The sequence below is a fragment of the Hemitrygon akajei genome, chromosome 30 (genome assembly GCF_048418815.1).
Source record: "Hemitrygon akajei chromosome 30, sHemAka1.3, whole genome shotgun sequence".
Taxonomy (NCBI): Eukaryota; Metazoa; Chordata; class Chondrichthyes; order Myliobatiformes; family Dasyatidae; genus Hemitrygon; species Hemitrygon akajei.
Window position 1 is genome coordinate 40,874,223 of NC_133153.1, and position 12,666 is coordinate 40,886,888.

General features: G+C 41.9%; 1 protein-coding gene across 1 annotated transcript in view; it reads left to right on the forward strand.

Annotated features, from left to right (window-relative positions):
* The window catches only part of spg11 (SPG11 vesicle trafficking associated, spatacsin), a 190,141-nt gene that overhangs the window by 88,671 nt on the left and 88,804 nt on the right, over nucleotides 1-12,666 (forward strand). Inside the window, exons 17-18 of the mRNA XM_073032676.1 lie at nucleotides 6,967-7,073; nucleotides 8,843-8,988. Coding sequence (XP_072888777.1) covers nucleotides 6,967-7,073; nucleotides 8,843-8,988 — 253 coding nt within the window. The remainder of the gene's footprint in view (nucleotides 1-6,966; nucleotides 7,074-8,842; nucleotides 8,989-12,666) is intronic.

The following is a 12,666-nucleotide window of genomic DNA, read 5'->3' on the forward strand; positions in this document are numbered from 1 at the left end:
GTACAAAGAACCTGGAGCAAAACTCCAGAAGGCACCGTTGGTTGACTAACTACTAAATCACATTTATAGATCAATTCTGTTGTCATTTGTAATGGAACTGCTCGGCCATTTATTGTAACATATCTCCCTCGTGTGGGGAATTTTATGTAAAGCATTTAAGTTGTACCATGCTGATTAGAAAAAGGTCAGAGCAGTTTACACTTTTCTCTGCCTTCCTGCCCCTTCCTCCAAATTCAGAACCTCTTTCCCCTTGACCAAGATTCAGAATCAGGCTTAATATCACTGGCATATGTCGTGAAGTTTTTATGTTTTGTGGCAGCAGGATATTGCAATACATAATAATAACATTTATAAATTACAATAAGTACATATTTTTAAAAAAAGAAAATTAAATAAGTAGTGTTAAAAGAAAGTGGGGTTCATAGGTTCATTGTCTATTCAGAAATCTGATGGAAGAGGGGAAGAAGATGTTCCTGAAACATTGAGTGTATGCCTTCAGGCCCCTGTACCTCCTCAATGCTAGCATTGAGAAGAGGGCATGTCCTGGGTGGTGGGGGTCCATATTAATGGATGACAATTTTTTTGGAAGCTGTACTCAGTGCTGGGGAGGGTGGTGCCCATGATGGTGCTGGCTGAGTTTACAACTGTTTGCAGCTTTTCCCGATCCTGTGCAGTGGTCCCTCCATACCAGACGCTGATGCAGCCAGTTAGAATGCTCTCCAGAGAGAGCGTTCGTATTGTTTATTGTCATCCTTCAGTACAGGAGTGTAAAGGAGATGGAAAAGATTGTTACTCTGGATCTGATGTAGCATAAGAAAACACAATAAGCAGAAAAAACATAAAACCACAATACATATACATATAAAAGAAACCATACAATCAACTGTTTGTATGTTCAAAGTTAAAATGAAATTTATTATCAAAGTACATGTATGTCTCCATATTCAACTCTGAGATTCATATTCTTGCGGGCAATCACAGTATGTACAAGAAACACAATAGAACCAATGAATGACCACACCCAACAGGGCGGACAAACAACCAACCAATCAATCAATCAAGTCACTTTTATTGTCATTTCGTCCATAACTGCTGGTACAGTACATAGTAAAAATGAGACAATGTTTTTCAGGACCATGCTGTTACATGACACAGTACAAAAACTAGACTGAACTACGTAAAAAACTACGCAGAGAAAGCTACACTAGACTACAGACCTACACAGGACTGCGTAAAGTGCACAAAAACAGTGCAGGCATTACAATAAATAATAAACAGGACAATAGGGCAAGGTGTCAGTCCAAGCTTCGGGTATTGAGGAGTCTGATAGCTTGCCGTTCAATACTTTGAGTGCGTTTTTTTTTAACATCTACCTTTGGAGGGGAGCTGTCTTGATAAGTAGAATGGTTAACACTTAGTCATCAGAAGTTCCAGGTCGTTGGAACAAGAGTGTGACAAGACCGCTGTGTTCGACCATTACCAAAGGGTTTATCATGAAACACAGACCTCTACACTTTGCCTTCTCCAAATCAGTAGTCTAGTATATTCAGTGTATTGAGAAGCCCTCGGGTCTTACTAGTGTATCCAGCGTATCTGGAGTGAGCCATGTTTCCGTGTAACACAGAACACAGCAATTCCTCATTTCCTGCCAATATAGTAATTTTAACACTCTCCTAATCACACGACAATTTACAATGATCAGTTAGCTTACTAACAGTTGTGTCTTTGGACTGTGAGAGGAAACCGGAGCACCCAGAGGAAACCCCACGCACATGGGAAGAATGTACAAACTTTCTTATAGAGGACACTGGAATTGAACTCTGACCTTATGAGTTCAGTTGTGTTGTGCTAACCGCTACACAACTGTGGAGCTCTGTGTTGTTGATGGAAGACTTAAGAGAGCACAGACTTATTAAAACAAATACCTTCATGGTTCACAAGCAAAATTCATGTTTTTGAGTTGGTGAGAAATCGAGCAGGGAGATCACTGTAAAGTATTTGTAAATTGCTGCCTGGGTCTCAGCTGGAATATAATATGCGGTGAACGTAGATTTACCCAAGAGATATCAGGGTTGAAGGGTTTCAGTCATTGTAAATTTATTGTTAACATACATATATGTCACAGCGATTCATTTCTGGCGGACATTCACAGTAGATACAAAGAAGCATAATAGAATCAATGAATATCTACACATAAAGACAGGTAAATAACCAGTGTGTAAAGAAGGCAAACTATGCACATACAAAAAAACAGTAATGAATATATTTAAGTCTTAAATATATTAAAGAGCACTGCCACAGGAAAGCAGCATCCATTATCAAGGACTCCCATAATTTAGGCCATGCTCCACGTTCCCTTCTCACTACCATCGTTGGGTAGGTGGTACAGGAGCCTTGGGTGCCACACCACCAGGTTCAGGAACAGTTATTACCCTACAGTCATCAGGCTCCTGAATCAGCGTGGATAACTTCACTTACCTCAATTCTGAACTAATTCCACAACCTTCGTGCTCACTTGCGAAGACTTAAGTATATTCATTACTTTTTTTTGTATTTGCATAGTTTGTCTTCTTTATACACTGGTTATTTATCTGTCTTTATGTGTAGATTTTCATTGATTCTATTATGTTTCTTTGTATCTACTGTGAATGTCCACCAGAAATGAATCCTTGTGACAAATATGTATGTTAATAATAAATTTACAATGACTGAAACCCTTCAGCCCTGATATCACTTGGGTAAATCTACGTTCACCACATATTATATTCCAGCTGAGACCCAGGCATCATCAAACAAACATTTCCATAAGATGTATTTCAGACATTGTACATATATATCATATATATCACAAATCTCCACAAAGTATTTAAGTCTTTGAAAGTGAGCACGAAGGTTGTGTGATTAGTTCAGATTGAGGTAAGTGAAGTTATCCACGCTGATTCAGGAGCCTGATGACCGCAGGGTAATAACTGTTCCTGAACCTGGTGGTGTGGCACCCAAGGCTCCTGTACCACCTACCTGATGGTGGTAGTGAGAAGGGAATGTGGAACAGGGCCTGAGTGATGGGAGTCCTTGATAATGGATGCTGCTTTCCTGTGGCAGTGGTCTTTGTACATGTGCTTAATGGTGGGGAGGGCTTTTCCTGTGATGAACTGGGCTCTGTGCACTACTTACCGAGGCTGGAGAAGCTGGAATTGTTCTTCTCCCAGTAGTTAAGGGCAAGTTTTATTTTGAGAAGGCAGATAAGGAGAAAGTTTTCCATTTGTTAAGAGTTTAAGCACCAGATGGGCACACTTAACATAAAATTAATGACATAAAAAGTAAATCCAGTGGGAAGGGTAACATTTTGAATCATTTATGCTGTGAACTACGATCATATTAAGGATCAAAGATCTACTTTATTTTCCATATTCCATATACATTTACATGTATCAGGAATTTGCTCTGGTGTGTTGGTCAGGGCATGACATTCACTAGAAAACAACAAAATTCAATGATTATAAAGAGTAAGAAATTATATAAAAAATAAAGATAAAAGTACAGACATGGAATAAAATATGCATAAATACAGCATGTATTTGCAATGTAAACAGCATTATATAAAGTGGTTTAAAGTGTTTACTAAGGTAATGGAGGGGGACAGGGTCTAACTAGAATGGTTGATCAGATTAGCTGATGGGGGGGAGGGAATAAACTTTTAAGATGACGAAGTTTTTTTGTTTCAATAGTCCTATGGAGCTTTTGGGAAAAGCAGTTTCCAGAGTGGGTAAAATCCGCAGTGATTTTTTCTTGCCTGCCGCCTGAAAAGGTGTTGGAAGCAGGATTAATAACTTTCAGAGCTGAACTGATAATTAATCAGAGGGAGAATTTGCAGGGATCTCAAACTTCTTTCAAATGGTCCCATAAAAAGAATGGGCTGAATGGCCTCTCTGATGGTCCTATAATCTTTAAATGCCTATTTAAAACCAGTAGTCTTGTGCAGCTTCAGATGCAGGCTTCACTTGCTGATGCTTTTGCCTTGTATTCTTTCTGGAAATTTGTGTGGGACAGGTTCCATTCCAGAAAATAATTAAGTTCTTTCATAAAATTACTTTTATAGTCATTCCTTCATAGTGAGTGGCCTGGCAAACTATACACCAGTAATGGTGTGTGTTTCTTTGCCTCTAAATTTCTGTGGTGAATTCCTTAGCAAAAATAGCTTTGTTGATATCGGTCGCTTTGAAAGCTCTCTTTGTGGACAATCTGCTTTCCTGGTGTTCCCAGATGGAAGATGTTTGAAGAGCGCCCTACATAAACACTAAAATGATGAATGCCAAAATGTAAAAATAGTTAGGGGGAAGTCATAATAAAGCTCTCTGAGTCAATTGTAAACTGTCAGAGGTGTTTGGTTTAGACTTCTCTGCAAGAGAACAGAATGGATATTTGGAAAAATATATTAAACTAATAGTATGAAGTTCATACCTTTCGTTGGGTTGGGTATTTGAATATATTCTCTAGATGGCCCCACCGCCCACCTTTGTATCCTGTTTCTAGATAAGAGTGTTGGATCTGTTTAATTCATAGATTAGACTGGTTCATTGTTATTTTCTTTGCTTGTATTTTATATAATTACTTACATACAAGTAACTGCTTACTATGCTTTGTCATAACTATAGTATTTATATGTAAGTTTAATATGCATCCAGTGCAGGAGTTCCTAACCTTTTTTATAACATGGACCAGTATCATGGACAAAGCTTCTTTGTTCTGCATTATTTGAATAATGACTTTCTCATTGGTTTATTCTTATCTACAAATTTGAATGGAATTTTTGCTTATCTCTGGGTATGAAGTAACTAACTATTAGGCAGGGCCTTCATCTTAGTTCCTTTGCTTAGAATCAGAATCTGGTTTAATATCGCTGACATATGTCATGAAATTTGTTGTTGTGCAGTATCAGTACAATGCAATGTATCGTAATAAAACTGTGAATTACAGTAAGTATAATTCACAGTTGGAAATGGCAGGGCTGAGGGACAGCACAGAGGCGAGTCTCATGGCTGCACAAGAACAGGTGCTGAGCACAGGTGCGATAGAAACCGGGTCTGTCACACCAGACAAGACCCAAGATGCAGACTGTGCAGGAAATCTGCTGAAACCATCCAGCACATAGAAGCACGGTGGAAGATGCAGGCAGGGACAGCACACACTGAACGGCACAACCAAGTTGCAGGAAGAAAGAATATGAGAAGCTTGGTAAATACCAGGGCTTGAAAGAGCAGGTAGAAAGGAAGTGGAAGTTTAAAGCTAGAGTATTCCAGGTAGTGATAGGGACACTTGGAGGTGTGACTCCTGGGAGAGGGGCTCCAGCAAATCCCAGTAACAACATCTGAGATCTCGGTCCAGAAGAGCTCATTATTAGGAACAGCAAGGATACTCCACCAAACACTCAAGTTGCCAGGCCTCTGGTAGAGGACCTGAGATTGAGGGAAGAATACATTTACACACCACACATAATGGGTGAGAAAAATAATATACATGTGTTAAATTAAATAAGTAGTGCAAAAAAAGAAATTGGATGGTGGAGAGAAGCTGGTCGTGAAAATTGCGTGTTTGTCTCCAGGCTCCTGTACCTCCTCCCTGAAGGTAGCAATGGGAAAAGGGCATGTCCTCTATCACTGTCTGTTCAATTTTCCTTTATTTTATCAACTCTTTATAAAACAACAGTGAAGCAACATGTTTGGTGCCTCTTTCCAGACTTCTGAAAGAACTTGGATCAAAAAACATCAGGATCCAACAAGAAATACAATTTAAAGTTTAGCTCTGTGATGATGATGATATATGTGTTTCATTACTTTAAAACCCCACGTTAGTTAGAACATGGCATTGATGTGATAACCACACATTGGGGTGCAGTGTTTGGCTCAGGATTTGGGGCGGCATGATAGTTTAGTGGTTGGCGTAACACTTTTACAGTGCCAGTGACACAGGTTCATTTCCAGCCCTGCTCGGTAAGGAGTTTCCGCAGGACTGTGCTAAAGTCTTGGGCACCTACATATAGCTAGATTGCCTAAGACTTTTGCACAGTACTGTTGTAATTTTATGTATTGCACTGTACTGCTGCCGCAAAAAACCAAATTTCATGGCAAATGTTAGTGATAAACCTGATTCTGATATGGATCTGATCTGTGGACTGAGAGTGGGAAGTGTACAGGGAGAGGGGGAAGGAATGAGAGGGGGTGAACACCATAGAGGCATTCTGTAATGATCAATAAATCAATTATCTGGAACTGACTTTGCCTGGTGTCTCAGGTCTGGATGTGTCTGCTCCTGTGCCACCCCCTGCTCTGGCACTCCTTCTCTACCGCCTGACCCCCCGCCCCTCCCGTGGCGCTCCACACTCACCATTCCCAACATCCTTTATGCCTGCCAGATATACAAACTCATTCTTGACAAATACAGTACTGTGCAAAAGTCCTAGGCAGCGAACCTGTATATAACATATGTGCCAAAGACTTTTGCACAGTACTGTAGTTTCTTCTTGTAACTCCTGGGTGCTCTAGTTTCCTCCCACATTCAAAACTATTCAGATGAGTAGGTTAATTGGTTTAATGGGTGCACTGACCAGTGTGGACTCATTGGTTCTGAAGGGCCTGTTACTGTGCTGTATCTGTAAACTAGAAAAAATAAAAAATAATCTGTCACCCATCGAGATATTTCACTGACCACATCATTTTATATGTGTAATTGAGTTCAGTATTTCTGCAATCTCGTCCCTTCCTCCCTGCCTGAATTGAAATTCCTGTCCTCCATTTAAAGGGAAATAGAATTAGTATAGATTTTTTTAAATTTCAAGTAGCGATGAAATTTTGGTATAATAATTTGGCTTGTTTACAATTGCATATGTAATGTGGGATGTTCACAGCTTCAAGATGTATTGTCCAGATTTTATATTTTCTGAAGGTTTTGTTCTTGACTTGTCCGTAGGTTGAAGCCCTCTAATTGCCCTCTCCTCGATGATGGAGCTCTCCATGTGGCCCATCCTTGGTTCGAGTTTCTAATGAGAATAAGAGAAGTTGCTGACAATCCAGCAGGTATTCGTAACTGACCAATTTAATAGTTATTAAGATAATTAAACTGTCTTTGTCCATGTTCACTAAATTCCTTTTGCATATCACTTGTTGATCAATATTGGTTCTTAGTTTAGCAATTTTTTTAAAAAAAAAGTCTTTCAAAATCTGTCATGTGTTCTCATCTCTTTGTATTCTCTAGCATAGAAACCTCTCCCCTTCTGGCACTTAATCACTGCTACCTCCAGTTTACAGGCTTTCTCTGGAACTCCCTCCTGAAATCTAAGATTCAAAGTACATTTATTATTAAAGAATGTATATATTATACAACCTTGAGACTTGTTTGCTTAGAAGCAGCCTAAAAGCAAGAATCATGAAAGAACCCAATTTGGGGGGTGGGGGGTGGGAGGGAAGAATCTCCTTGTTTCTTCATTTGTTTGAGATGCTGTGTAAAGTCTGTCAATCTGACCAAGTTTTTGATAATCAAGATATTGATGTGGTATCAATTTTTATTTCATAGTTCTCCTGTGAAATGCCTTGGGACTCTTTACAGTCATTTTATAAATAACCCTGTTGTTACTTTGGCAGTAATATAGCTAATGTTGGAGATATCTGAAATATTACAGCTGCTTGGTTTGTTGGTCCTCCAGTCTACTCTGTCATGGCCTTTTGCACTCTGTTTGTATACCTGCAACTGTAACACTACAGTATATTCTGCATTTTTTTTTCTTTTTGTAATCCCTCTTAACAGGAAGACTTAACTACAGATTATGCCCTGATTATGGAATAAAATGATTAACCTCAGCTCTAAGAGCAAATCCAATTTTGGATTACAATGGGTGCACATTGTAGCACAGTTAATGAAGTTCCTGTAATCTGGGTGTTGTTCCTACTGCATCCCATGTCTCTACTTTTGACACCACATTAGCACAGTCCACATCACTGTTTACTAGTTATTAGCCCTCACTGGTCTTTCCCCAACAACACCGTATCACTGAACATCTGCACTCTTATGTTCAGAGTCACTGCAGAATCAGAGTCTGATATTTATTTGCTGAGGCTCAGAACGGAATAGGCTCTTCTGACTCTTCAAACTGCACCACCCTGCAACCCCCGATTAACCCGAGCCTGATCATGGGGCAACTTACAATGACCAGTTAACCTCCCAACCAGTACATCTTTGGACTGGGAGAAAACAGAAGCACCCAGAGGAAACCCATGTAGTCACAGGGAGAACATACAAACTCCTTACAGACAGCGGCAGGAATTGATCCCAGGTTGCTGGTAGCATTGTGCTAATGCCACTTTCAGGGTGGAGGAGCAACACCTCATATTCCAATTGGACAGCCTCCAACATGATGGCATGAACATTGATTTCTCCTTTCAGTAATTTTTTCCCTTCCCCCTTCCCTATTCTATCCCCCACTCTGGCCTCTTGCCTCATCTCATCTGCTTATCACCTCCCCCTGTGCCCTTCCCTTCCTCCTATGATCCACTCTCTGATCAGATTCCTTCCTCTCCAGCCCTTTACCTTTCCCACCCACCTGGCTTCACCTATCACCTAGCTATCCTCCTTCCCCTCCCTCCCACCTCTTTATTCTGGCATCTTCCCCCTTCCTTTCCAGTCCCGAAGAAGGGTCTCAGCCTGAAATATTGACTGTTGATTCATTTCCATCGATGCTGATTTCCTCCAGCATTTTGTGTGTGTTGCCCTGATATTTTGCACTAACATTAATTTGAAATGATACATATTTCGCTTGCACATATACTGATTTGCCATTATTTTCCTTTAGATACCTCTGTGGCGTTCCAAGCAAGCCTGGCAAATGCCCAAATGCTGATTCCCAGTAACCAAGCTAGTGTCAGCAGCATGCTTCTGGAGGGGCATACTCTGATGGCATTAGCCACCATTATGTTTGCCCCAGGAGGAATTGATCGGGTGAGTTTAACAAACAGCTGTACCCAACAGATTGAAACTTTTGATCCTGTTACATGAGGTTGTCATTCCAAGTGTCTTGTGTTCATAGATGAAGTACAGAACAGACCCTTAAGCCCACACTTTAACCTACTCTAGGATAAGTCAGTTCCTTGAGGTTGTTATAGTCGGGGTGGTAATGGGGATAAACTCCCACTGCCTTTTTAATTCTCACAGTGGCGTGCATCTCAAATAGCCTCTGACAACTAAGTCCAGCTCCTGACCTTCACGTGTGGCTTAGCTGCTAAACCCAGCAGAACTGTTTCTACTGACAGGAGAAGGAGCGAAGTTGGGTTACTGGTGCCTTAAAACCCAGTCACTTTGGGCAGATGAGGCTCATCAGTTACGGTTAGCAGCTCATCTAGGAGAAGGAAAACGCTGATCTCGAACTTCTGCTTTGTGGCTATATCCACTCATGGGGGAGGCTTCAGGAGTGAACACCAAGAGAAAAGACCAGAGCCACATTGAGTTCAACCCTGACTAGCAATTCCTGCAATGTCGCTGATGCCAAACTGTAGCGGTCTCTACCGTTCTTTTGGATTCACCAGCTGCGTGGAGAGGGGTGGCATGCAACATAGACAGCAGCTTGCTCTCCATATTGTACTGCCCTGGCCGCTGGGACACAACATCAATGGAGGACCCCTAGGATGTGAACAGATGGGACAGGTTCAGGTAGGGACATAGAAAATGACAGCTCAGTACAAGCCCTCTGATTCACAACATTGTGCTGACCTTTTATTCTACTTTAAGATCAATCTATCCCTTTCCTCCTATACAGCCAACACACACAAAATGCTGGAGGAACTCAGCAGGCCAGGCAGCATCACGGAAAAGAGTACAGTCGATGTTTCGGGCTGAGGCCCTTCGGCAGGACTGGAGAAAAAGAGATGAGAATAAGAAGGTGGGGGGAGGGGAGGAAGAAACACAAGGCGATAGGTGAAATGGGGGGAGAGGGGTGAAATACCGAGCTGGGAAGTTGATTGGTGAAAGAGATACAGAGCTGGCGAAGGGAGAGTCTGATAGGAGAGGACAGAAGGCCATGGAAGAAAGAAGAGGGGGGAGGAACACCAGAGGGAGGCAATGGGCAGGCAAGGAGGTGAGGCGAGAGAGGGAAATGGGGAATGGTGAAGGGGTGTTGGGGGGGAGACCATTACCAGAATTTCGACAAACCGATGTTTGTGCCATCAGGTTAGAGACTACCCAGGCGGAATATAAGGTGTTGCTCCTCCAACCTGAGTGTGGCCTCATCGTGACAGTGTATGGGAATGGGAAGTGGATTTTAAAATGGATTACCACTGGGAGATCCCCTTTCTCTAGTGGATGCAGCATAGGTGCTCGGTGAAACGGTCTCCCGATCTACATTTGGTCTCACTGATATCCAGGAAGTCACACTGGGAACACCAAACACAGTATATGACCCCAACAGACTCACCTGGAATGTTGCCTCACCTGGAAGGACTGTTTGGGGCCCTGAATGGTAGTGAGGGAGGAGGTGTAGGGGCAGCTGTAGTCACTTGCTCCACTTGCAAGGATAAGTGCCGGGAGGGAGATCAGTGGGAAGGGACAAATGGACAAGGGAGTCATGTAGGGAACGGTCCCTGCGGAAAGGAGAAAGTGGGGGAGGGGGAGGGAAAGGTGGGCTTGGTGGTGGGATCCCGTTGGAGATTGCCGAAGTTATGGAGAATGATGTGCTGGATGCAGAGGCTGGTGGGGTGGTAGGTGAGGGCAAGAGGAACTCTATCCCTGGTGGGGTGGCAAGATGATGGGGTGAGGACAGACGTGCATGAAATGGAAGAGATGCAGGTGAGGGCAGTGTTGATGGTGAAGGAAGGGAAGTCCTTTTCTTTGAAGAAGGGGAACACCTCCTTAGTTCTGAGATGAAAAGCCTCATCCTGAGAGCAGATCCATAGAGACAGAGGAATTGAGAGAAGGGGATGGCGTTTTTACAAGTAACAGGGTGGGAAAGAGGTGTAGTCCAGGTAGCTGTGAGAATCCATGGGTTTATAATAGACATCAGTAGATAAGCTGTCTCTAGAGATAGAGACAGAGAGATCGAGAAAGGGGAGGGAGGTGTTGGAAATGGACTTGGTAAATTTGAGGGTGGGGTGGAAGTTGGAGGCAAAGTTGATGAAGTCGATGAGCTCCGTATGGGTGCAGGAAGCAGCACCAATGCAATTGTTGATGTAGCATAGGAAAAATAGGGGAGTGACACCAGTGTAGGCTTGGAACGTAGACTGTTCCACTTAGCTGACAAAAAGGAGGGCATAGCTGGGACCCATGCGAGTGCCCATGGCTACGCCTTTTGTTTGAAGAATGTGGGAAGAGCTGAAGGAGAAGTTATTGCGTGTGAGGACAGGTTCCGCCATACGGAGGAGAGTGGTATTGGAGGGGAACTGGTTGGATGTGATGACCAGAAGGAAGCAGAAGGCTTTGAGACATTCATGACGGGTGATGGAGGTGTATAGGGACTGCACATCCATTGTGAAAATAAGATGACTGCGGCCAGGGAACTTGAAATCTTTGAAAAGATCAAGAGCATGTGAAGTGTCACAGATGTAGGTAGGAAGGGACTGAACTAGAAGAGATAAAACCTATATAGAAGCTGCATTTTTCTATCATCCATATGTCCTAAGAGTTTCTTAAATACCCGTAATGTATCTGTCTGTACTACCACCACTGGCTGCATGCTCCAAGCACCCACCACTCTCTGTGTAACAATCTTAACTGTGATCTGCTATCTATCCATCAATCACTTTAAAATTATGCCCCTCGATTTTGGCCATTTCTGGCTGTCCACTCAATTTATGCCTCTTACCATCTTGTATACATCTATCTCATCCTCCTTCAAGTTTTTGAGTTATTTAATTTGGTAAAAACTCCTGTGTTCTCGGAACATCTTGCAGAAAATGTTGGTAAAATGGGGAGTTGTATCGCAATTCATATGACATCTAAATGAAGTAAAACTTTTTGTATGTGAAAGTATTGTCCGGATAACTCCACGACTTTTCAAACAAACTGAATCATCTGGGAGAGCAACTCAAACTGCTGCCATCCTCCTGCCCGATCCTTATACCTCCTTTAAAGTTCTTTCAAAATATATACCTGTGTTCTTTTTAAAGTTTATTCCGCATTCTTCTTTGAACACTTTGCTGTGGAGCTTTTCATTTGACAACCTTCTTTGGGGAAAAAAAAAATCTCCTAAGTTTCCTTTTCATTTTATAATTAGTTATCTTAAATCTATTGTCCAAGTTGCCAATTCATTAATCACTAGAAATTAATTAGCTTTTTTTAAGACATAGAAGTGAAATTAGGCCATTTATCCAATCAAGCGGTCTGCCATTCGATTATGGTTGACTTATCCCATAACCTTTGACATCCTTACTAATGAAAAACTTATCAGCCTCTGCTTTATGTATATCCAGTGACAGCCTCCACAGCATCTGTGGCAATGAATTCCACAATTCTGGCTAAAGAAGTTCCTCATCTCTGTTCTAAAGGGACATCTAAGGCTGTGCCCTCTGACACTTGACTGCCCAAATACTCTCTCCACATCCACACTATCTAGGCCTGTCAATATTCAGCAGGTTTCAATGAGATCCCCCCTCCCCATTATTCTAAATTTCCTCTCATACTTAAAATTAA